The sequence below is a fragment of the Solanum pennellii genome, chromosome 1, assembly GCF_001406875.1.
Source record: "Solanum pennellii chromosome 1, SPENNV200".
Taxonomy (NCBI): Eukaryota; Viridiplantae; Streptophyta; class Magnoliopsida; order Solanales; family Solanaceae; genus Solanum; species Solanum pennellii.
In genome coordinates, this window is record NC_028637.1 from 102,297,243 (window position 1) to 102,319,230 (window position 21,988).

The 21,988-nt window shown below is 35.4% G+C and overlaps 2 protein-coding genes across 2 annotated transcripts; both read right to left on the reverse strand.

Moving 5' to 3' along the window:
- Nucleotides 1–115: 115 nt before the first annotated feature.
- On the reverse strand, nt 116–13,398 carry LOC107015558 (dynamin-2A). The gene is made up of 22 exons (XM_015215873.2): nt 12,988–13,398; nt 12,502–12,552; nt 12,267–12,387; nt 12,044–12,133; nt 11,648–11,709; nt 11,448–11,562; nt 10,969–11,311; nt 10,528–10,675; nt 9,885–9,986; nt 9,666–9,785; nt 8,680–8,763; nt 8,472–8,599; nt 7,687–7,771; nt 6,880–7,012; nt 4,882–4,958; nt 4,022–4,078; nt 2,814–2,958; nt 2,569–2,726; nt 2,128–2,241; nt 1,984–2,051; nt 1,535–1,707; nt 116–689 (listed from the first exon to the last, which is right to left on the reverse strand). The coding sequence occupies exons 1-22, from the start codon at nt 13,129–13,131 to the stop codon at nt 529–531; spliced, it is 2,679 nt and encodes an 892-aa protein (XP_015071359.1). The 5' UTR covers nt 13,132–13,398; the 3' UTR covers nt 116–528.
- A 1,035-nt stretch (nt 13,399–14,433) lies between these two features.
- LOC107029332 (chloride channel protein CLC-c-like) lies at nt 14,434–21,392 on the reverse strand. The gene is made up of 7 exons (XM_015230759.2): nt 20,996–21,392; nt 19,866–20,066; nt 19,024–19,201; nt 17,936–18,198; nt 16,866–17,135; nt 15,002–16,130; nt 14,434–14,833 (listed from the first exon to the last, which is right to left on the reverse strand). The coding sequence occupies exons 1-7, from the start codon at nt 21,193–21,195 to the stop codon at nt 14,744–14,746; spliced, it is 2,331 nt and encodes a 776-aa protein (XP_015086245.1). The 5' UTR covers nt 21,196–21,392; the 3' UTR covers nt 14,434–14,743.
- Between the last annotated feature and the right edge of the window lie 596 nt (nt 21,393–21,988).

Genomic DNA, 21,988 nt, shown 5'->3' on the forward strand with positions numbered 1-21,988 from the left:
AGAAGAATTATACAAACTGTGACAAAAAAAATTCCCTTTCGAACTTTTTTCCTGAGTTAGATCAACATTGCCAGAGAAAGGTGTGCAAGTAGAAGGTAAAGGTCAAACCTAATGATGCAAGATGCAATCTTAAAGAATCAAATTAGATTATAAACCAAAGTATGACCTACATTTGAAGTATTTCACCAACTTCACTAAGCAACATTATCAAAATTTAAGCCCAGCTAAAGCTCAACCAAAACTAGAGACAGCAGTCCATGTGCCTAACAAGACTATACATGAAGATTGTCCTGAAATTCCTTACTTTGATATCAACAAGTAGCAACAGGGTTAGAGGATTGAGCAGCAACTGGAAAACTTATTCTTTGATGGTAAATGGAGACCAGCACTTGACCAATAGCTAAGATGTTACCTAAAATGTGGAAGCTATGTATACAAATATCTCGTGACAAATCCAAGGACATCAAGAGCCCAAGAAGAGAGCAGGAACCAAAACCTCCTCAGCTACAAAGAATATGAATCGAATGTCTAGGATTTTTGTCCAGAACCAGGAGGTGCAGGTGGCATCCGGCTAGGTGTACGACGACTTCTAGACCCTGCATCACCATTTTGAGGGGCACTTGAAGTACCATCAAATGCAGATCGCCATTCATCACCTGATGACTGTCCACCAGATCTTGAGACGCTTTCTGCAGACGATTATAGTTTTAAAAGAAGCACAAGGCATCAAGGGCAAAAATAATATTGGTGATAAACTGAGTTTGTTGAAAAACCCTTAAGCATATACAACTAAGAGAAAGGGGATGAATTGGAAATCGAAGCACAGTGGTCAATAACTTACACTTTGCAGCATTCATTAATACAAAGGTTCCCAAACAGTAAGTTCAAGCTTTCTAAGTGATATTTGAGCTTTTTTCTTATGGTGTGGAATGATGTTTCAACTATGTTATCTTTCATACCAAAAAGAGTCTAAAATCTTATTACTTCTCTGAATCAACTGCATTTGTTATTTAAAAGCCTACAAGATTAGCAGTCAACTATGTTAGCTTGCAGTACAAGACTAAGGTTTGTGTACCAGGGTCACTAGACCTATCTTTTACTGAATTGTGGTCCACTGGTCCTGTGGAACTAATATAACATGTTTCTCGGGGATGTCTTAACCATATACTTCCTTAATTTTATCATAGCTCACTGAAGTTTGTAAGGGCAAGTGTCAACCACTTCAAATCCATGCAACTCATAAACTCTCCTACTAGGTAAATACACCTTAACTCATGGCCTAGCCATGGATATCCAACATAGTTCACAAGACGGCAATCATTCAACTCATATGAGAAAACATGTGTTAGGTCATCCTGAATTACACATTAGAGGAACTCATTTTTCATTTTTATTTATGTGGCGGCAAGTATATTATACCACAGGAGTTTGTTTTGATAATTTAAGATGGCAACATATTAAATTGCTGGAAAGCCAGTCAAAGAATTGAAGGATAAGGCTTCAAGTAAAAGCTATCAAAGGTTTTGTCGAATACCCGCTCCATCACTATTTGAGTAGCTAGACGCAGCAGCTGCTCGATTATCATGAACACTAAGCTGCTGAGTGACCTTAGCAAGAAGAGAGGACTGTTTCTGAAAGTGCTCCCTCCTACGCTTCACATTATGGTCTTCCAGGAGTAGCTCTTCGATCTTTGCTCTACTTTGTGCGCTACAGTCCACATTTTGATACACAGGGGTGCAAGTCAGAAGATAATAAGAAAGAAGCAAAGATAACAAACAATAAAGAGAGTTTTCTTAAGACAAACAAGGCTGTATGCGTAACACTTTCATATGCCATAGATATTCTGGGTTGATCAGCTTCGAGTAAAGTAAAATTTGTGAGATTGATTTTTTATATAAAAAAGATCCTCTGCATACATATGGTGGTCAAAATCAGAGCTCCTGGAATTCATAATTCCTGAAAGGAAATACAACTGCTGCTAACCTGACAGAACTGTACAACTTATTAAGCATATCTTCTCTGGCCTTCTCTACTTGGCAAAGAACAACTGCCTGAGAACCAGTTATCCCAAGTTAAACAGGGTATGGAGAACAAAAGTGCAGGGAATAACGGTTACACTAAACTGACCTTTGGTACGTTAGCAGCAAGACTGTTGAGAACAGCTTCAACATAACCACGTACTTCTTGAGCCATCCATCGAAGTTCTTCTTCTGGATCTGCAGGTTTCCTAGTCATCATGTCCTAAATAGAACACAATCCAAGTATTTTCCGTATAAGATATTGACAACACAGATTGTGGAAAGAGAATATTACATAAAATGCTGGTGTACAAATTCAATGATCTTATCAAGAAGTCAAAATATGAAGAGATTCTTTACAGGTAAGACAAGAAGAATACTCTTGTCACTAAAAATCTTTATGCAGTATAATATTTATAAACAACGGCAGTAATCTGGTAAACTGAAGAAACTGTTTCTGATGAAGTAAACTGAAGAAACTGTTTATGATAAAGTAAACTGAAGGAACATTTATAGGAAGAAACTGCAAATAGATTAATTTGCTACTTACAGGTGTCCCAGGTGTCCCCTCTGATAAACTTGGCCTCATAGGTTGACTGGATTCAGCAATAACTTGACCTCCTTTAGAACTTATGACATTTTTTAATTTATTTAACCACTCAGTCTTCTCAGCCAAAGTTTCTGCCTTCAAAATAACAGTACTTTGGGCTGCAATATAAAAAAAAAAGGTTGTAAAAAATGAAAGAACAAATCATATAATTCCCTTGCAAAAGGAAATTCAGGAATATGCACCACCTTTAAGAATAGTCTTGTATTGAACCCTGTTTGTTAATTTGAACAGGAGACTAGGTCCCTTTCCTCCATCAGGCCCAGTTGCCTTCTTATCTTTCGAACTTTTTGATGGTTCGTCTTCTTCAGAAGCATCTTCAAGATTACATTCCTGAAGGTTTCGCATTGCATGTTACACGATAAGATAAAGGTCCAACATATCCAGATAATGAATGCTATAGAAATGCAAATATTAAAGGGGATGTGCAGCCAGTCAGTCATACAAGATCACAAATGATCATATTTAACTGAAGGAAGCAAGAAGCACACACAGAAGATAAATATTATGGCCATATCCCTTGTAAATCTCCATTTGAGTTAGTCCATAGGTGCAACACACAACGAGAATTGATGGTGTAAATAGGGATGGGTAGACCCACAACCACAATCTTTATTTAGGCCTTGAATTTCAAAAATCTGGTCTTAAAAAGAGATACCTGGACTCTATGACCAAGTTCAATCCAACTCTTCAAAAAAAAAAACCAATGTGCTCGTAGGACTTGATGCTAAGAAGGTGGAAACCCTAATGTTACTCCTATTAAGCTGTAGCTCTAGAGGTTGCTCATCTCATTTTCTAGACTTTGATATGCCATGTGACTCTTGCAATATTTGATTTGCACATGATGTGGTTCATAGATCTAACATAATCCTACATCCGACACACAAAAACCTTCGTAAAGTTATTTTTTCCTTTTTTCCCTACTTTTTTCTGACAACTTAAAGCCAACCTTTCTGTGGTACAAGAGACATGAAATTAATTAAAAATCCTTCAGTGATGTAAACAACCATGAAACATACTATGCCCCAAAAGTAGAGCAAGAGATGCGTAAAATATGTATTGGTAGATTATTGCATATAACCTTTAACATGGAAAGAACAATCTAGATGAAACAAATTGAAGCCAGAAAACTTATCAAATCTATCAAATGAAAAAGAAAGCAGCACACGAGTCAAACAGCTGAAAAACACTTCTGGAATTGAAAATACCTCCAACTAAGGCACCCACCAAATTGTCAACCCAGAATCTTAACAGAGTAACAATTATAATGAACACATAGAACTCACAGAAGGCTTTTCTAATAAATCTATAAAAATAATGAGTGCAAAGTACTTATCGCAAATTGAAATGTAAATATCAAAGAACTAGATCTTAAAAACAATTGGCTTTTTAGTACCTCCAAAGTAATTACACCATGGAAATGCCGTTCTTCTTGCTTCTTGGTATATCCAAGCTGCAAAAGCATAACTAAATAAAACAGTGGCACAAACTAACTGCTATAATATCTCGTAATTTTGCTAGAATGGATACATTATATACTACTACTGAGGGCTCAATTTTAACTTTTTCTCTTTATGGGGAAAAATATCATGTACAAGAAACATATATAAAGGTCACCCACATGGAGAACAATATTAAGTCATCTTATATTGAACAATATTAGTGCACAATGAAAGGGCCCAAGTCTTCCTGGGTTTCTCTGTTCCCACTCTTATTGCTCATATAATACCCTACTTGGGGAATGGGTACGGTTCGTATTCCAAATTCTTCCAATCGAAGTTTGGGTTTGGACATATATACTTCTTCTTAGATTTTGAACAGAACAGTTTATGAATTTTAGAAAATTTAGAAAGATGAATAAAGAGAATAGACAAACTTTGAAAAAGTAGACATTCCATTTAAATAGGCCCAAATACAGATGAAGAGAAACTAATTTTTACGTATAAAAATACTGAAATATCTTATCATTTGGTCTAGAATACAAGTAGTAACATCTTTTCGCAGCTTAATATAAATTATGCAACTACAAATAAAATATGAACTTGCAGTAAACTCGGAAGTATAGTACTACTTTTCCTCCTTTCTACCATGAGCTGTTGACTCGATTATTGATCTCAAACTAAATCGTAAGTTCCTACAATTAATTACTCCCAACAGGAAATGCTATAAAAGGACCACATACATATAATTAGGTCCAGTAAGCAATGAATCTTCACCAGCTTACATTAGAATGGCTTAAAAAGCTAGAATGCAAACCTTTCCGGTCTTGTCATTTAAAACAAACCATCGCTTGCTCCAGCCACTTTTTTTATCACTTTTCTTCAGTAGAAACCCTGCATGTAGACGGAAGCTATGTGTAAGCACAACAAATTTAGCATGTTAGTACAGTTAAAAGTTCAAATAAGGCATCGAGGAACGATGTTAAAAGCTCAAAGGCCCCCAATAATCACATTAGCTTGGAGGAATGTATGTGATTATAAGTTCTCAATGCAACAAAAGGGCTAATCCAGAATATAAAATCCTTAATAAAATGCTATTGTGGAGAGTGAAAAGAATTATTATGAATGCCATGTAGATGTTATTAATGGTTATGGCTTAATTATTAGGAAGCTCAGGAATTGCGGGAGTTTTCATATTTCATGTACTTCAAAAAAGATTTTTATTTTTGTAATGACAGCAAAGCACTAAATAGTTTCAGGCAGTACCAAAAGGGATTTCTCTCTTCAGTTTCTTTTCACTCGATATCAAAGCCTTTACGATCTCGATAGAGATTTAGGTAACTTCTGCATTAGGCGGTTCCGTGAAGCCAAAGTTTGTTTTCTTTTCCATGTTTTACAACTTTGTTTTCCTGGGATTGTACTAGTGATTCCACACCTCTTCCAGCCACAACTCTGTCAGTCTTCCAACCACTATCTAGCAATTTTTTTTCAAACGACTCTTTCAGTTACTATTCAACCGCCAATGCGAACTATGCCAGGGATGTCTTAAATATTCGTGTCGCCATACTTCCTGGTAACTGAGAAAATGTTAACATTTTTTGAATGTGCTGCAAGAAGCTACTATCAGCAACTTTCCAATTGAAAGAGTTCCAACACAACTTTCTTTTAGTGATTATTCACTAATTGGTGACACTTGATAGGCAACTATTTACTATTATCCTAAAGATTTAGTATTTGTTGATCTTAAGATAAGCAAAGTCGAGTTGTTTCACCACCTTGACACGTTGAATACAAGGAGAGTAGTTAAAATATATGCATGAATTGTTTTTAATTATTATGCTGAAAACCAAGAGAATCATTAAGAATAGTGTACATTATAATTATTACGAATTCCATAAATTAGAATACTTGTCTTATCTCATGTAGCTCAAGGTTCCAATAAAAGGATCCCTCTCTTTACACAAGGAGCATAGTCATAATCACAACACAAGAAGAATATCGTTCATGGCAACTCCAATATCAATAGTGCATATGGAAACGCATGTATGCTTGTAAATGGGGATATGTTAAAACTTTATTTTCTACAGCGTAACATCAAGTTAAATTTTATATAAGGTGGATGACCTCCAAGTGTTTCTAAGATGGTCACTCATACTTTCTCTACTTCATCTCCTATTTCAGCTCTCTGGCCATGATAAAAGTGATTTTGGGTTGCAAATGTAGAGAATATCTACGGAAAAAGTTAAAAATAATTCTATCTAAAATTTTACACCAACTACATACTTTATTAAGTATACTAACTTAGCTTTTTCTTGTTTCTTTTTCACCTCCATTGGCTCAAGGCCCAGCACTAGTATCAGTGGACTAACTAAAGGCTACATTTAAAAGTAGCCAGTAAAACTGCTAACTATATATATTACTGAGAATTTTATGTAAATCATGATTACTATTGGGTTATCCCGACTCTTAAAGACTAACAAGAACTAATCTTACACTCTTCTGGCAGCGGAAACACTTGCTAAATGCAACAAACTATGAGAAACACTTGCACAACATACTCCAATAAGCCTAAACGAACTAGATAAATCAATATCACTTCAGACAACAGCGTTCAGAAGGATAAAGAAGCATCCCCGAAAACAGGCAAAATAAAAAAGCTAAATGACATTTTGTATCAAGGTCAACAGAATATTTATCATGACTTAATGTGTTTGATTGTTTATCAATCATGCTCATCTACCTTCAGAAGGAGAGAACCAAGAATTTATCTTGTATTAGATCAACAATTATTGGAGACAAGCTCAGTAATTTAAACCTGCTGTTATCTCCCCATCGGGTCCTGCAGTCTTCAAGACTGGTCCTTCTTGTGAATCCTTATCTTGCTGAGCTGATTTATCCTTCCCCGACTTTGAACTACTTTTTTCATCTCCAGCCTGCGAGCTGGTTGCCTATATGAAAATAAGTTGCAATTAGGAGATACTGTTCTACTCATAATAACCATGGAAGGAAGAAGAAAAAGAAACGAGACAATCTCACTAGAAGGAAGATGATCATGTTAACAGATGCTAATGTGTCAACAGAACTTATAAATCACCAGACATCTCCTACTACATTGCACAGTGGCTTCTGGTATTTGGAACATGTTCATTACAATTTGTTGGCTTAATATGGGTCATGCCTGACAGTATCAAGGAGGTCTACATTAGTTGGAGTTCATGGAAAGTTGATAAATCCATCAGACAAGTTTGGAAAATGGTTTCTGCTTGTATATTTTGGTGTGTTTAGAATGAGAGGAATAGAAGATGTTTTGTATATCAACTCTAAACCACTCTCTTAAGGCTATATCTCTTTTAGATTTGTGTAGGTGGGATAATCTATCCTCAGATTCTCATTTGAAGTTGTTCGACTTTAGCTCTTTATCCTTAGTATAGGACTCTTTGTAACAAAGCTAACAATCTCACTCTTTTGTAACTATTTTGCTATATGAATCTTCTTGATGTCATTTATAATACTACTTACTTCATAAAACAAAAGAAGAGAAAATCCAAGTAGTTCCAAAGCTTCAGGACAGCAGAAGGTAAAAAACTCAAGTAATAAGTACTCATTGGAAAGACTGGCCTACCCTATTCAACATGGATTGCTCTGCCTGTGCTGCCTTCTTGGAGGATTGGTTCTTCAAGCCGTCGTCACGGCGCTGCCTATCCATCCTGGAGAAACCAAGGATTTAACTTTCACCGAACAAAAGATTACTGGGAAAAATAACGTGAAGGACAGAAACATGAAAATGCACCATAAAAGAACATACATATCACTCCCAGTATTTTCCAAAAGAGTAGTTCTTGATCTCTTTTTGTTCTTCTTTTGGTTATTCACTGGGAGCTCCCAGTGGAAGTATAAGGGTTCTAACTATTTTTTTCTCTCATATTCAGTTTGTGTCTAAATACAACTATAGATGAGATAACATCAATGCGAAACACCCCTTGATGATGTTTTTCTTTTTTATCGGATAAAAGTAATAGTGCGTGGATGATGTTAATGAAAACAAAATGTTTAAATGCATCTTGAGACTAAATTCTTTTGGAAGAACAAGTGAATTTCAGTTTCCAAGAGAATTTCAGTTTTTGGTTTTAATGTTGAGTTAGACTCAATGTACACTTGCTTTACAAATACGCTAGAAAAAAATCCACAGACAATACAGGTTGCAACTAGTAAAGCCCATAGATGAGTCCATGCTTGATTTGTCTCATATTGTAATAATAATGAAAATATGATTACTAGAGATTTTTACATTAAAGACTGATTATTTCAAAAAAAGTTAGGCATCGAGGTAACAGAGTAATGCAAACAAAAATATGATAACAATATTCTGGAAAGAGAGCAACGAAAGAAACCAGATTATGATCATACCGCCTTTGCACCAAACGGATAAAGTGTTGTGGGGGAACATAAACCCTCTCCATGTCAACAAGTGCAATAACCATATTCTTTGCTTCAGTTCTAAACCCATCCAGAGCAGTAGTCGCAATTGCAATTACCTAAGATAAATTATTTCCATAAGAAGAAAAGAATATCACAAGATTCAACTTGTAAAATGACAGATCTGCATGATGGGCACCTCTTGCTTAAAAGGAGGATACTTTCCCAGACCTGGTGTCGAATTAGCAGCTTTTGAGACAATATCAACAAGTACTCGGTGCACCTACCAAAATTCCTAAAGCGTTTTAGAATGTAGAAAGAGGAACATTACACAAGTACCTTGGACAGGTCCTTGGAGAAATGTTCAAGGAAGCATAATTTCTCACTAACTGTCTCAGGCACAGATAAACATTGCAACTAATGTGGGTTCATTTTGCATGAGAGTATTTCCAAAGGTTATCTACAATAGCTTGGATGGCCTTTGGAAATACTCTCATGCAAAATGAACCCATAATTTCTGAAGAACAAAACTAGTACTTCTGCAAGGCAACTGTATAGTGCCAAAAATGCAACATTTCTGATTAAGTTGGGTTCATTTTTCATGAGTGTATTGCCAAAGGCCAGCCAAGGTATTGAAAGGAGAAGAAAAAAACAAAATGCTTCTGAAAGACAATTGTGTACCGCCAAAATTGCATAATTTCTGATTAACATAGTAGATAGGAATAAATCAGTACTACCCAAGGAAATCACTTAATGAAATAATGGAAGGGTATAAATAGGCTGGAGGCAGAGACTGTCAACAAGTCCACTAACCACAACCGTTGTCTTGATAGAATCATGTTTATGGGAGCTATGATTCCATCATCATATTAGAATTTTCATTTTTTCTAGTTAACCAAATAATTGAAATCCATGAACAAAGAAACTAAAAGTCGTAAGGGGAAGAGGAAAGGATATGAGGTGGTGGCATGAGGCCAGGAAAAAGAGATAAAAGTTGCAACAAGATTTCCTACATCTTTTCCCTTTTGGTGATTGTCAAGAACAGGGGAAAGTAACAACAACTACTATGCCTCAATCAGAAACTAGTTAGGGAAGGACGATGAGATACAATTAAAACTACTAAATGGGTCAAGCAAAAACAAACAACTGCCTTGATAAAGCAGAATAACATCGGATAGAGATCACCTCTTCGACACAAAGTGTTGAAGGTTCTTTCGCCAGCTCCAACACAGTCTTTATTAAAGACCTTAACCCTTTCTCCGGAGAAATAAGGTAAGGTTGGTAGCCATCTGCTTCCAGCACAACCTTCAGTCAACATGGAAGGTTCACTTAAGATAATGAAGAATAAGGAATCGTTCAATAAAGATGCACTTGACTGAAGCCATGATGGATTAAGAAATATACCCTCTTCACATTTTTTAACTCAAAGTGTCTATCCATAGGAAGCTGCTTAATCCTATCAGGGAATTTGCCTTCAAAACTTGCAATTACTTTCCAACCACCGCCCTACAGAGTTAGCTTACATGCTGTAAGTATATATATACCCAAAGAGATAACACTTCTAACAAAAAAAACACAACTAAAACAGTACATGGTTCTGTGAACCAATCATGGATCCCAATTGCCATAGGGGCTTCTAGGTTAACATAATAAACGAAAAACTGAAAAAGGAAACTTGACAGATGAATTCTCTTTTGTATTGGTAGTCGAGAAAACTTGATAGATTGATGTGGCTGCATCACACACTCAATACTGACATATTTTGACACCCTATACTGTGCCAATAAAAAATATTTTTGACTTTTTTCAAAAAAAAAAAAAAAGAGAGACAGATTTCCCACCGGCTTGTCAATAAAGATATACCAACGGAAAGGTAAAACCTAAATAAAGGAACTTCCAGTAGCACTTGACTTCTCAAAGGACAATTATCTTTTAAATCGGACAAATTGTTGTGACAGAAACTTTAAGCAACATGTCAGCAGTATCATGACTATAAACTTTAAAAGAGACATTAGGCTTTCATTCTTTTTCCTACTCCAAGACTCACCTCTCCAGTTGTAAGATGTTCCAGAAACTTATCCTCAAATTCACGACAAAGCTCAAGGGCTAAAGCTTTTGTACCTTCACCACTATTAACCATTTGATCACCAAACTTTACCAGTTCATCCTTTACTGATTGAGATTTTCCCTGGAGCCTGCAGGAGTTATAATGTAAGGATTAAATTGTGTGTCCTTACAAGTAGCTAATGAAAAAAAAATAGATCAAAGGGAGAAGATTGAGACTAGAAACTCAAATAAGCATACGACGATGAGCAACCTGTTGCAACTTTTACATGATTTGTGGAGGCCAAAGAATGGGAAAAAGAAATCACCAATACGTGTTGCTTTGCAAACTAAATTGAGAAAAACTGAAAAAATTGCTTCCAAAACTAATTTTACCAAATATAAATCAAGAAAGTGAAATTAAAGCAATGGAATAGGCCATTACCCTGAGAGAAGATTTGGAAGTCTGACTTTCATTCGATTACGGATCTGTTGAGCAAGGACCTCCACTAATGCTACCCTACCAAGCTTGCTTTGAGGAGCCTTTGTTAATATTGATTTAAGACTTTCACTCTCAGCACGCCATGCTGTTTCTAGTGAATTATCATTGCCTACATTTCCTGATTGGGCTGAAGCTATAGAAACAGATTGACCAATCAAAGCAACCCATGGGATATCGGATGTGCTTGGTGGTCCCTGGTTTAGCAAAAGCGCATGGATTGCTGCAAGAACTTTTGGATCTGAAGCTGCTTGATCTACCTTGCTAATAATACCTATAGTTCTTGTACCTGAAGCATTTGCGAAATATGCTCTCAACAATTATGAGATATGGAGAAGTGAAGAAAATTTGTTGTGAAATACATATTTTTTGGAAAATTGTATTTCCTTGAAACTAATAATTGAAGCATTGATGGTACGACTCACATTCTCCATCATGCTCCTTCACAAGTCGAAGTGCTTTATACGAGGAAATTTCTGGTGCTAGAGCAGCGGGAATAACCACTAGTAATATGGCATCACTGCGCGCAACATATGTACTCTGTAAGGAAAAAAGAACAGCCTTTAAGCACCTATAAGAAAGTGAATTTTACAATGGAATCCATAATGCGCAATCTTGCACTAACCAATGCATCATCAATATGTCCCTTATCCACTCCAGGTAGATCAACCAACTTCAATGGAGGAGCTGTACAGCAAGGTAAAACCACAAAAACAACAAAGATAAGTAGAAAACTATCTGCTCATGCAATTTGGACAGAGAGATATCAGTAGAAGACAATCCAAATTTATAGATCCAACATCAACTAACTAACAACGCAGGAAAAAAAAATTACTAATAGACTTGAGGTGCACCGCGAAACTAGTTTATGGACCATGTACTATACCGAAGTTCAACTAAAGTAAATAACAGAGTATCAGCAGAAGAATCCTAGTATCCTTCGAAGTGTAGAATACTACTACTAGACTAACATGGCAAAAACAAAGCATATACAGCCATACCACTTCTAAAGTAGACACACCTGTACTAGTTCGAAGCTTCAAATATATCTCGTCTCGGCTTTTGTTTGAGATCTTGCTTAGTCTATCCTGTAAAGAATGGCGAAGAGCACCTTTTGTTGGGCCAAAGAGTGAACAAGTATGATCAGAGAATGACCTATTTATAAGCCTTTAGTGAAAATAGATTCATAGAGAACTGTACTATAATATGTATAGAGGATATTGCAGCTTGGGAGAAGGCCTCACTTGCAGAGACTTGTTGGGATTTACTGTCGATTTGCAAGATAATTGACTTGCTGTTTAAGGAACTATCCTTTTTAAGTTCAATACATATAGGAGCACGAGTAGCACCTCCTTCACCAGTTGGCTGTCCACATCAAGGTAAAAACAATATAGAAGCATGAACAAACAGTCGCAACAACTTATTACCATATATATATATATATATATAAATAGAATTATCAGTAAAAATGAAACTAACCAAAGCAGGATGTCCTAGAAGACTGTTCAATACAGCTGATTTACCAGCACCCTGAGATGTTAAAGATTTAGATATATATCAACCACACAGTAACAAGGAGTGAATGAAGAATTAACTTGAAGATTATTCTCACAATATTGCTATAAACATTTGGTTTGTATACAAAATTCAAACACAATTAAAGCCATTGTTAAATACTCCTCTGTACGCGGTGAGTCTGTTAAATTTATTGGACGATCATATGCTTGTTATTGTCCGCTAAGAATGCTAGTGCTGATTCCACGAGCACGTGACTGCAAATACTATAAGCCCATATTTCCATCAAGTTTGCAAATACTGATTTATAGAAAAATAGGCATGTAATACTTCCAAAATTCTCCCACACGATGTGGCATTGCATCTAGGGAATAATATAGACAGATCATCATACAATATACAGAAGCAATCGACAAATCATGTAGTAATTGCAGAGAAAATAAAACATACAGTATTGCCTAGCGCCACTACATTGAGAAACGTTGAAGGCCGTTTACTCGATGCGGCAGCTTCATTGACATCCTCATCGGCTAACAACGCAGCGGCTTGCCTCATCGCATCGCCGAGCTGCTCCAATTCCTCGATCGCTTCCATTGATCCGCTTCACCACCAAATCAAACAATCTCCGTCCGCACAATAAAATGCCAAAACTACACAATCAGATCACTGAAATTGCATACATTATTATTACATGCAAATTGTAATCCTTCACTGAAATTGCACCGAACAATGCAATGGAGGTTCACGGCGAAGAAGGGATGGAGATTTAACAGATACCGAAAATGGCGATAATGAAAATGCTTTTTCTGATTTGTTATATTAGGTTTTTATTATTTTTGTGAAGAGAATTTTTTTTTCCCTTAGAATTTTGATCGTTGGACTGTCATCTCGGCAGTTACTACAAATTAGTGTATATATATCAACAGACTAATATGCGCCTGTACGTACTACTACTATTTTCTCTGATATATTAAATCAAGAGAAATTTACATTTTTAGTTCCTCAAATTAAGTATTTTCTATTCTTTCATTTGTGAAATTTTATAAATTTATAAAATTATTAATATTTACGTTATATTTGTTTTCTTTAAAAAAAAATAGGAGATAATTCATATTTAGACCTTTTTAAAGAATATATGATTTATTGAATTTTGTTTTAATTTGTGATGCACACTAGAAAACTGATCCAGTCACTTTTATGATTTATTTCTCTTTTACACCCTTGGTAAAAATTTTATTTTTATTATTTATATCTTAATATATACTCTTGACATCTCTATAGTTGACCATTTATTTATTTTTAATTATTCTTAATTATTTGTCAATTTTGACAAATCAAAAGATATAAATTTTTTATCTATTATATCCATAATTAATTACTTTGAAAAAAAAGTAAAACTTCTAAAAATTTTGTAAGTTTTTTTATTCATTCAATTCATAATTAATTAAGGTAAAATAATAAATTCACTATATCAATTATTATTTTCTTAATAGGTGTATATATTCAAAAATAGACAATGTAGTTATAATATAGATAGAATAGAAAGCAAAAAATCTTTTTTTTTTCTGAAGCTTGATTTAGTTATTCTAATTGTCAGAGTTTAGAGTGTAAGGTGTCTAATTTTCCGGTTCAATTGAATAGGAAATTGGTCGCTGTTCATTCCAGAACGGTCACTCGAAAAAACGAATAAACAACGACATCAATGCTGTGGAACTCGGGTAGACAGAAAAATAATATCTAACCGTTAAATGTTACTCTAGTGAGGTGTTGGTTACTTTCAAGAAAAATTATTACTAAAGATAAAATATATATATATATAAAAGAACAATTAATCTTTCATCTTGAAATATTAAAAATGACATAATTTGATACAACTATTTCATAAATCAAGACAAATAATTTGAACCTTCTTTGATCTTTTACATTAAAGATTGCAAAAGAAAATGCTTTTTTTTTTCTAACAAATTTCGGCAAAATTTAATCCTCTCACGAATTTTATGAAACTAACAATCTGAACACATTTTTTGTTGATTAGCAATCCAAAAAAAAAAAAATATTGCAATTGCTTCATGTGCTGCTAAGATCATCTTTCTTCTAAATTTATTTAACAATAAAATAAAAATTAAGAAAGATTGTACAGAGAGCTCAATGGTGGAGTGTGTATAAACACTTCTCTAAATTGCCGTTTGCTTGTTGAAAGAGTTAATTACTTGTGATGGACCAAATGTGGATACAGTCCCTTTATATGCTCTGGCATGAAGTCATGCCTTGTCAAGATTCCAACAATTGGATTTCTCTGCAAATTTGAAAGAAACAAATCTTGAGAATGATAACATACTCAGTGTGATTGTGAAGGATAGAGTATACGCAGACCTTACCCCTACGTAGATAGGTTGTTTCTGATAGTATTGTAGCCAACTATCCTAGAGGGAGTCGGGGATGAGAAGGGCGAAGATAGATTTACCTTGGTAGTCTTTGGGACGACACACAAATGTCTGAGACCGAGTTCACGGAAAAGAATTGCAGCTTTGGCCAGAGACATGGTTTCCACTACTGTGTATGGAGATGTATTTGTGATAGGATGGAGATCAACATACATTTCCATCTCCTCGGGGGAGAAGGACAAATCCTCAAACTTAAGCCCCTTCCCTGATCCTGGCTTCGCGAAATCAAATGCATGAAACTTCTTCAAAGTATTGGAGCCACTCAGTACATTTAGTTTCGTGAATGTCTTTCCTTTGAGCAAAACAACTAAATGTGACCTTAAAACAAGTCCACAGAACTCTGGCGCGTCTGAGAATGGTGGTAAATCAACCACAGGAAACCCATTGTGTCTAGTAAACTTCAAAGCATGTACTATGTTTCCTACCTTCTCAACACCTGAAAATGTTACTAAAGGCCCAGAACAAACATCTCCTGCAGCCAATTGCCTCATGTAAGGCTCGGCGTGTGCTTCCAAGTAAGGCAAGCCTTTCATTTGCACAATCTGGTCATAGATACCCTTGTTAAGACTATCGGCCACAGTTTTTGATACAAGGAGAACAAGCATCACCAACGGAAGCATTAGCAGATTATTGGTGAGCTCAAGTAGTATGACACAGAGTGATACTGTCATCCTCATAGTACCACCAAGGAAGGAGGCAGCCCCAAGGAGCGCAAACAGGCCATTATTAAGATTAGAGACCAAACCTAAGACACTTCCAACAAGACGTCCATATGAGGCTCCAGCAAGTATGACAGGAATGAACAGCCCAGAGGGAATAGCAATTCCATAGGTAATAATGCCAAGGCAGTATACCCCAGCAAAGAAGACAAAAAGTGTAGAAAGGTGGAATTCACTTGAATTTTCTGCACTAAACAAATTGCGGATGGCGTCATCATTGGTATTCATAAACAGGGAGGCCAGATCATTGTAATGCCCAGCCGGACACTGGAAATTCTTATAGTTTCCAGAGCGACCTACAGTAGGACATTTTTCCTCCAAGCCTACGGGGCACGGTGTGCAACTTGCAAACCATGGAAGACCATACGCACAAAGAGAAGTCAGTATCGAAATGGTCATCACGAGCATGATTTTGAAAGCAGGACCTCTCCTGCAATCAATCCATTGCAAGATATCAGCTAAATGGAAAAATCAAAAACAGCAGCCAAAGCTCAAGCGCAACGAATATTCAAATTCTTGAATTCCTTATTGGAAAATGAAAAATAAACATGATGTGATAGCCAGTGGTAAAAGTGATACCATATATAAAATATAAAGGTAAGACATAAACAAGGGATATCTTTGACAACCATCAACTAACTTGGGAAAGGAAGAACTTTAAGAAGTAGGTTTTGATAGAAAATAGCAAAGGAATATAGTTAGCTTTTTAAAACTAATGTTAGTGAGATTTGATAATATGTCCCGACAAAATATGCTTTTACCCATCCAAGCCAACCTAGTGCCTCAGACCCTGTCTGTGTTAAAATATCAACTAAAATAATACAAAAAATAGATTGGGAACCCATTATATAAGAAGGACTGTGGTAGAATTCCAAACTGAAAACTCATTAAGTTGACATCCTGGATCCGCCTTTGTACACACCATAACCCACGTTATGAAACAGTTGTATTTATCTACTCCAAATCCCATCTCCAAAAGAAAGGCACGAAAGGATTAAAAACAGCAGCATAAAACAAGAAGCGCGAGACATGCTTCAGGAAAATTTTGCAGTTAATTTCCCAAGGTTAGGACATGCACTTATAAGTTGCTTTGTAATAAATAGTAACAGGAGTTAAGGACTTGAGGTAACTAAACATATTGCGACAGCAAAACTAAGAGACTTACTCATTAATGATGCTGTAAGTCCGCAGGACCTTGTCCACAAGATAATTATAAAGGCTTCCTAAAAGGCCTCCAAGAACTCCAATTGTCAATACCGCCAGTACATCTACAGTGTTATAATTAGGAAATCCTGAATTCACATCAAACATTATCAAACCTCCTTGACCAAATAGTCCACAGTTCCCACTCCGACAGAATTGAATGCAAGATCTGAGCACCATAGCTACTATAGCAGTTGTGAAGAAAGTCCTCCAAAGTAGAGCACTTCGCCACCTAAAACATAAAATAGAGTAGTTGAATATTTAAGACTGCAACTTCTTATAATGACTATAAGCTAGTAATCAACAAGAAAAGAACTGGAAAACGATAACATCTTCAAATGGATTATTGGTATCTTTTCCTTAGAGGGTTCACGAAAGCCACAGAACCACATGATGTTGAATCTTTGACAACCTTGTGGACACAGCACATCCAACATCCATCATATCTAAGTTTTTTCATCTAAATCAAACAATGACAGTATCTTTGGGAATAGGGTGGAGAGTGGAGACCATGGTTAGAAACTATACCTGCAAACCTTAAGTTCACAGCTTATCGATGCAGTAACTCCCACTCTCTGTGAGTGGGTTGAGAGACAATAAATTCAGATTATTCACAAACCCCTTCTATTCAGAATTTAATTGTTCAAAATCTCTAACATGTCAAATGCATTCCTGAAACCACAGGAGACGGAGAGAAGTTCTTCTCCAGCATTGTCCATTGAATGACATCAATCGTCTGAATTAATAAGCAGAGATAAAAATAGAAAAAAGTTGTAATTTACAGTCAAAATGCAATTGAGCATGCATTCAACAAAACACGTATTAGGAATACCCTTCACACATCAGCCCATTGAACTACTCAGATGTTCTTCCTACTCAATTTACCAATTCATAGACCAACCATTTAATAGGAACTTGTACCTAGATATTTTCACTTTAGCCTCATTAATAAATTAAAAACAAAGAGAGAGAGAGAGAGAGAGAGAGAGAGAAAGAGAGTTTGTGGTGGTGAAGAAAGGGAGGAACACAGACCATGAGGCTACTTCTTCGAGAGCAAAAAGAACACCACCAACTGGAGCACGGAAAGCGGCTGCAACACCAGCTGCAGCACCACAAGTGATCAAATCTCTGCGGTCACGGTCATTTTTAAAATACCTCAGCCACTTCCACGTCAGATGATATTTGCGGGAGCCGCCCTGCCCAAGTAAGTTTGCTATGCAAGCGCCAGTGTGGACCATGGGTCCTTCCTTACCAACAACAAATCCAGCAGAAACACCCAAAACAGAACCAATTATCTGTCGGTGTAAAATACATATGAATTAGTGTTTCCATGAATAGATTTCAGCAAATGAGAATATCAAATGCTAAAATAAAGCATTACAGGTTGAAAGACTTCCAACCCACAGAACCACAAGCAGAAGTATCAGTTGAGTCTGCTAGAGGAATGACAGTTGGATTTATATATAACAAAGGTATTTAAGCATCCACATCAAAATTTTGATAGTTCAATATAATAATAGACAGAGAAATCAAACAAAAGGATGAAGAATGAAAAGCAAGCATGTATGGATTATCAATTCAACGGAACAGTTTGATAAATGAAAATATAAAACAGGTCATATAACTGAGTCAGTCAATTTTCCTCTTCGGAAGTTCATTCTGTTATTACTTAATCAATGTCATGCTAAGGCAAAAAACAACACAGGCTAGACTGGAGTGTATCATACAAAACATGCATGTTTATAGGTATTAAAATAAAATACTTAAACATATACTTCTATGGGTGATGAATAAATAATTATTTGGAGGTCCTTTATTGTGAGAAAAAAGATTCTGAGTCTTATAGCTAAGAAAGGTTTTCTAGTTACAACAATTTGCACATTCAGCCCATGTTTATACAGAAACTCATTTTTTATTCCCTATGCTATCTGTCCCATCCCTTCCCTGTATACCAGCGCTCTCTTCCTCTCAAAGTACATCACCAGTGCCTGAAAAACTAAGCATTGATATTTGAACTGTGACAAGTAAGGTGAAATTCCCTACATCAGTTTGATAAGGATGCTCTTCACCCATGTGGGCATTCAAATATGGAACATGACGGGAGAGAGAGAAAGACCCACCTTTACAAATAAAGTACTAGGAGCTAAAATGGAATGAGCATCCACACCATTCAAATATGCTTTAACTTCAGGAATTCCTGACCCTGCAGCTGCAGGTGCAATACATGCACATAGGATGGCAGCACAAGTTGCAAGACCCAAATTGCAACCTGCAAAAATAGCAAATGCACGGAAATACCTGCAGTGGAATTAAAATCACTTTATAGTAACTTCAAAGAAGTTTAGCGATCAAAGAAAAGTTACTTCAGACGTACAGGAAACAAACCAGCAACTATCCTTCTAACTAGTAAGGATATCAATAATTGCTTGGACTATTGGTACCCACGCAACAATGAGAAAAGGTATCCATGATATCTACATTAACTCACATTTTTCCTTCTAACTTAAAAGGATTCAAGCATGCTGGAACAATTGGTAACTATGTTTGCTTTCGCCTTTCTTGGCACACTTTTTCATCCATCTCATATTCCTATTCCTGATGCACAACAACTATTCTTTAAAGGTATAGTAAGAAATGTGTGCAGAACTGCTTTGCTATTCTGTTGTGCAGTTTGCATACTATAAAACTCTTATGCATCAGAAACAATTAGGCTGTAAGATGGTCAAGACTCCTCAGGCATCTTAAATATGACATCACTCAATAGTTGCAACTCAGTCTTGAAAAAGGTACAATTGCATCGTTCACCGTTTTGAAGTAATTTGAACAATGCCGGTTGCAAGTTTTCATAGCTTGAAAATTCATTCAATTTCACATTTGTGTTTGACGTTTTATACTAGATAGATCAGTTCAAAGTTACCACATATGTTGAGAAGCTATTTTGGTAGATGGAAGTTGTACTTACTTATCCTCGAGCATTAAATCACTAGCAAGCAGAAGCTTAAAGCCAGCAATATTTTCCACTGCTATGTTTAAAAAGAAACCAACAAGTCCTGTAAACAATCCAATAAGAAGCACAAGTGTCCACTTAAGGAATATATATTGATATATCTGGACCTTTTTCCTTGATCTCCAATCTTGCTTGAATAGGTCATTTTCAACAATGCTGCAAAAAATGAATTAGCAATGCCAAAATCAGAGAACCCTGAGATATTTCCAGTGATTCCAGATAGATGAAAAGATTTAGTTAAAATTGTTCAACAGATATGACCAAAGAAGATCTTAGGAACAGTATTGTATATGTTATATGAAACATCAAAGATGAAAACAATAACAGAAGCAAGCAATTTGAGTAACAGTACTTAGCATGCGGCTCTATGCTTTTCATTTCTCCTAGTTAAGAAGGCTGGAACTATTACAAAGTAGATATTTTACTTCTCCAAATCTGCCTCTCATTAACTACAATCAATATCACAGGGAAAATATCATGAAGTAGACCGATAAACAATGATCAGAAGTCAGAACAGAAGGTCTGAGATTTGAGAACCTGTACTCAGCTCAAAAGTTTTAAAGCAACATGAGATTATGTCCATTACCCACACTTCACCGAGAATTTCAGCCCTTAAAAATTCACAGGCAGGGACCACTACCTACTACCTTGTTGTTAGAGCAATGGGGATGATTCCAATTATAAACAACACACACCAGTATGTGATTAACAACAGAGACTATAAGATTAATGCATAAACGGTTCTTGATTTTCTAGAGCTCTCCTCCTATTATTAACTTTTTTTCCTTCTCTGCAATCTCCTGATTCACTCATCTAGCTTATTTTTCTTCCTTGAGACGAGGCTCTATCGGAAACAACCTCTCTACCCTTCCTTCCAAGATACCTCTTCCCAAAGAGAGGGAATGAAAAGGCCATGATTTTGAACCAGATGATCCAACACCATGCATAGCAATTCAAGAAAATGTTCAAGAAGATTCAAGAATCAAAGAAAAACAGAAAAAATAAACAACCCCATCACTTTTTTTTTTTACAGTGGGAACAAAAATAACCAAACAACAAATAAATAAAATCATATTTAAACATACTCATAATCAAGACTCTCAATAGGGCAAACATTGGCTCCAATAATAGCAATTTGTGATGTATTATTGACTCTACTCTTTGATTTAAGCAATGGCTCTCTAAAACCACCCTCAGATGAAATATTCCTCTCTAAATCCTTCCCATCTTCCATTACCATTACCCCAACTCCTTCATTTTCTATATCTTCTTGATTTCTCATCATTACCCACCTCTCAAAATTTCCTCTTTTTTTTCTTATATATTACTATTCATCAATCTATACAAAACCCCACCTTCAAGAAATCGACTAATCTTTAAAACTTTTACAAAATTCTGTAATTATGTAAAGAGAGAATGAAGCGCCAATTGCGTTAATGCTGATGATTCTATCAACAGTCAGCTATATATACATCAATTGTAATTGAATTTCCATTTTTTTTATTATTATTTACACGGATTTTTAGCAACAAGTATTGGAGATTTAATGGCTTTAATATTTTCTTAGATTCAAGATTAGAGAAAATCTCGTACTATTTTGAAATAATTTAACTTTTTTTCCTATTTTTCACCCTTCCGTCCATCTTTATTTATTCATTATGTTAAAAATAATAATATTATATTATTTATTTAATTATATAAAAATTAAGATATATCTCATGTTTAATGTAAATAAAAATAACAATATGATTTACGATAACTAACTATTAGATAATTAATCATACAATTTTTCGATACATTCATCCTAAAGCAAATTTTGTGATTATTTATTTCTTTCTACCAAAAGAGTTTTTTGTATCTATGTTATTCTTGTTGCTAAAAATTAATACTCATTTCTCAATATTTAGATGACCTGTGATTAATAAAAATGATATTATAAATTATATTATTTTTTTACTTTCTCCGTTCAATAATAATTGTTCACTTTATAAAATCAATGAATAATTTTACATGTAGTTTCTAAATATTCTGATCATTAATAATAGTCATTTTTCTATTATATTTTTCAATATATTGTA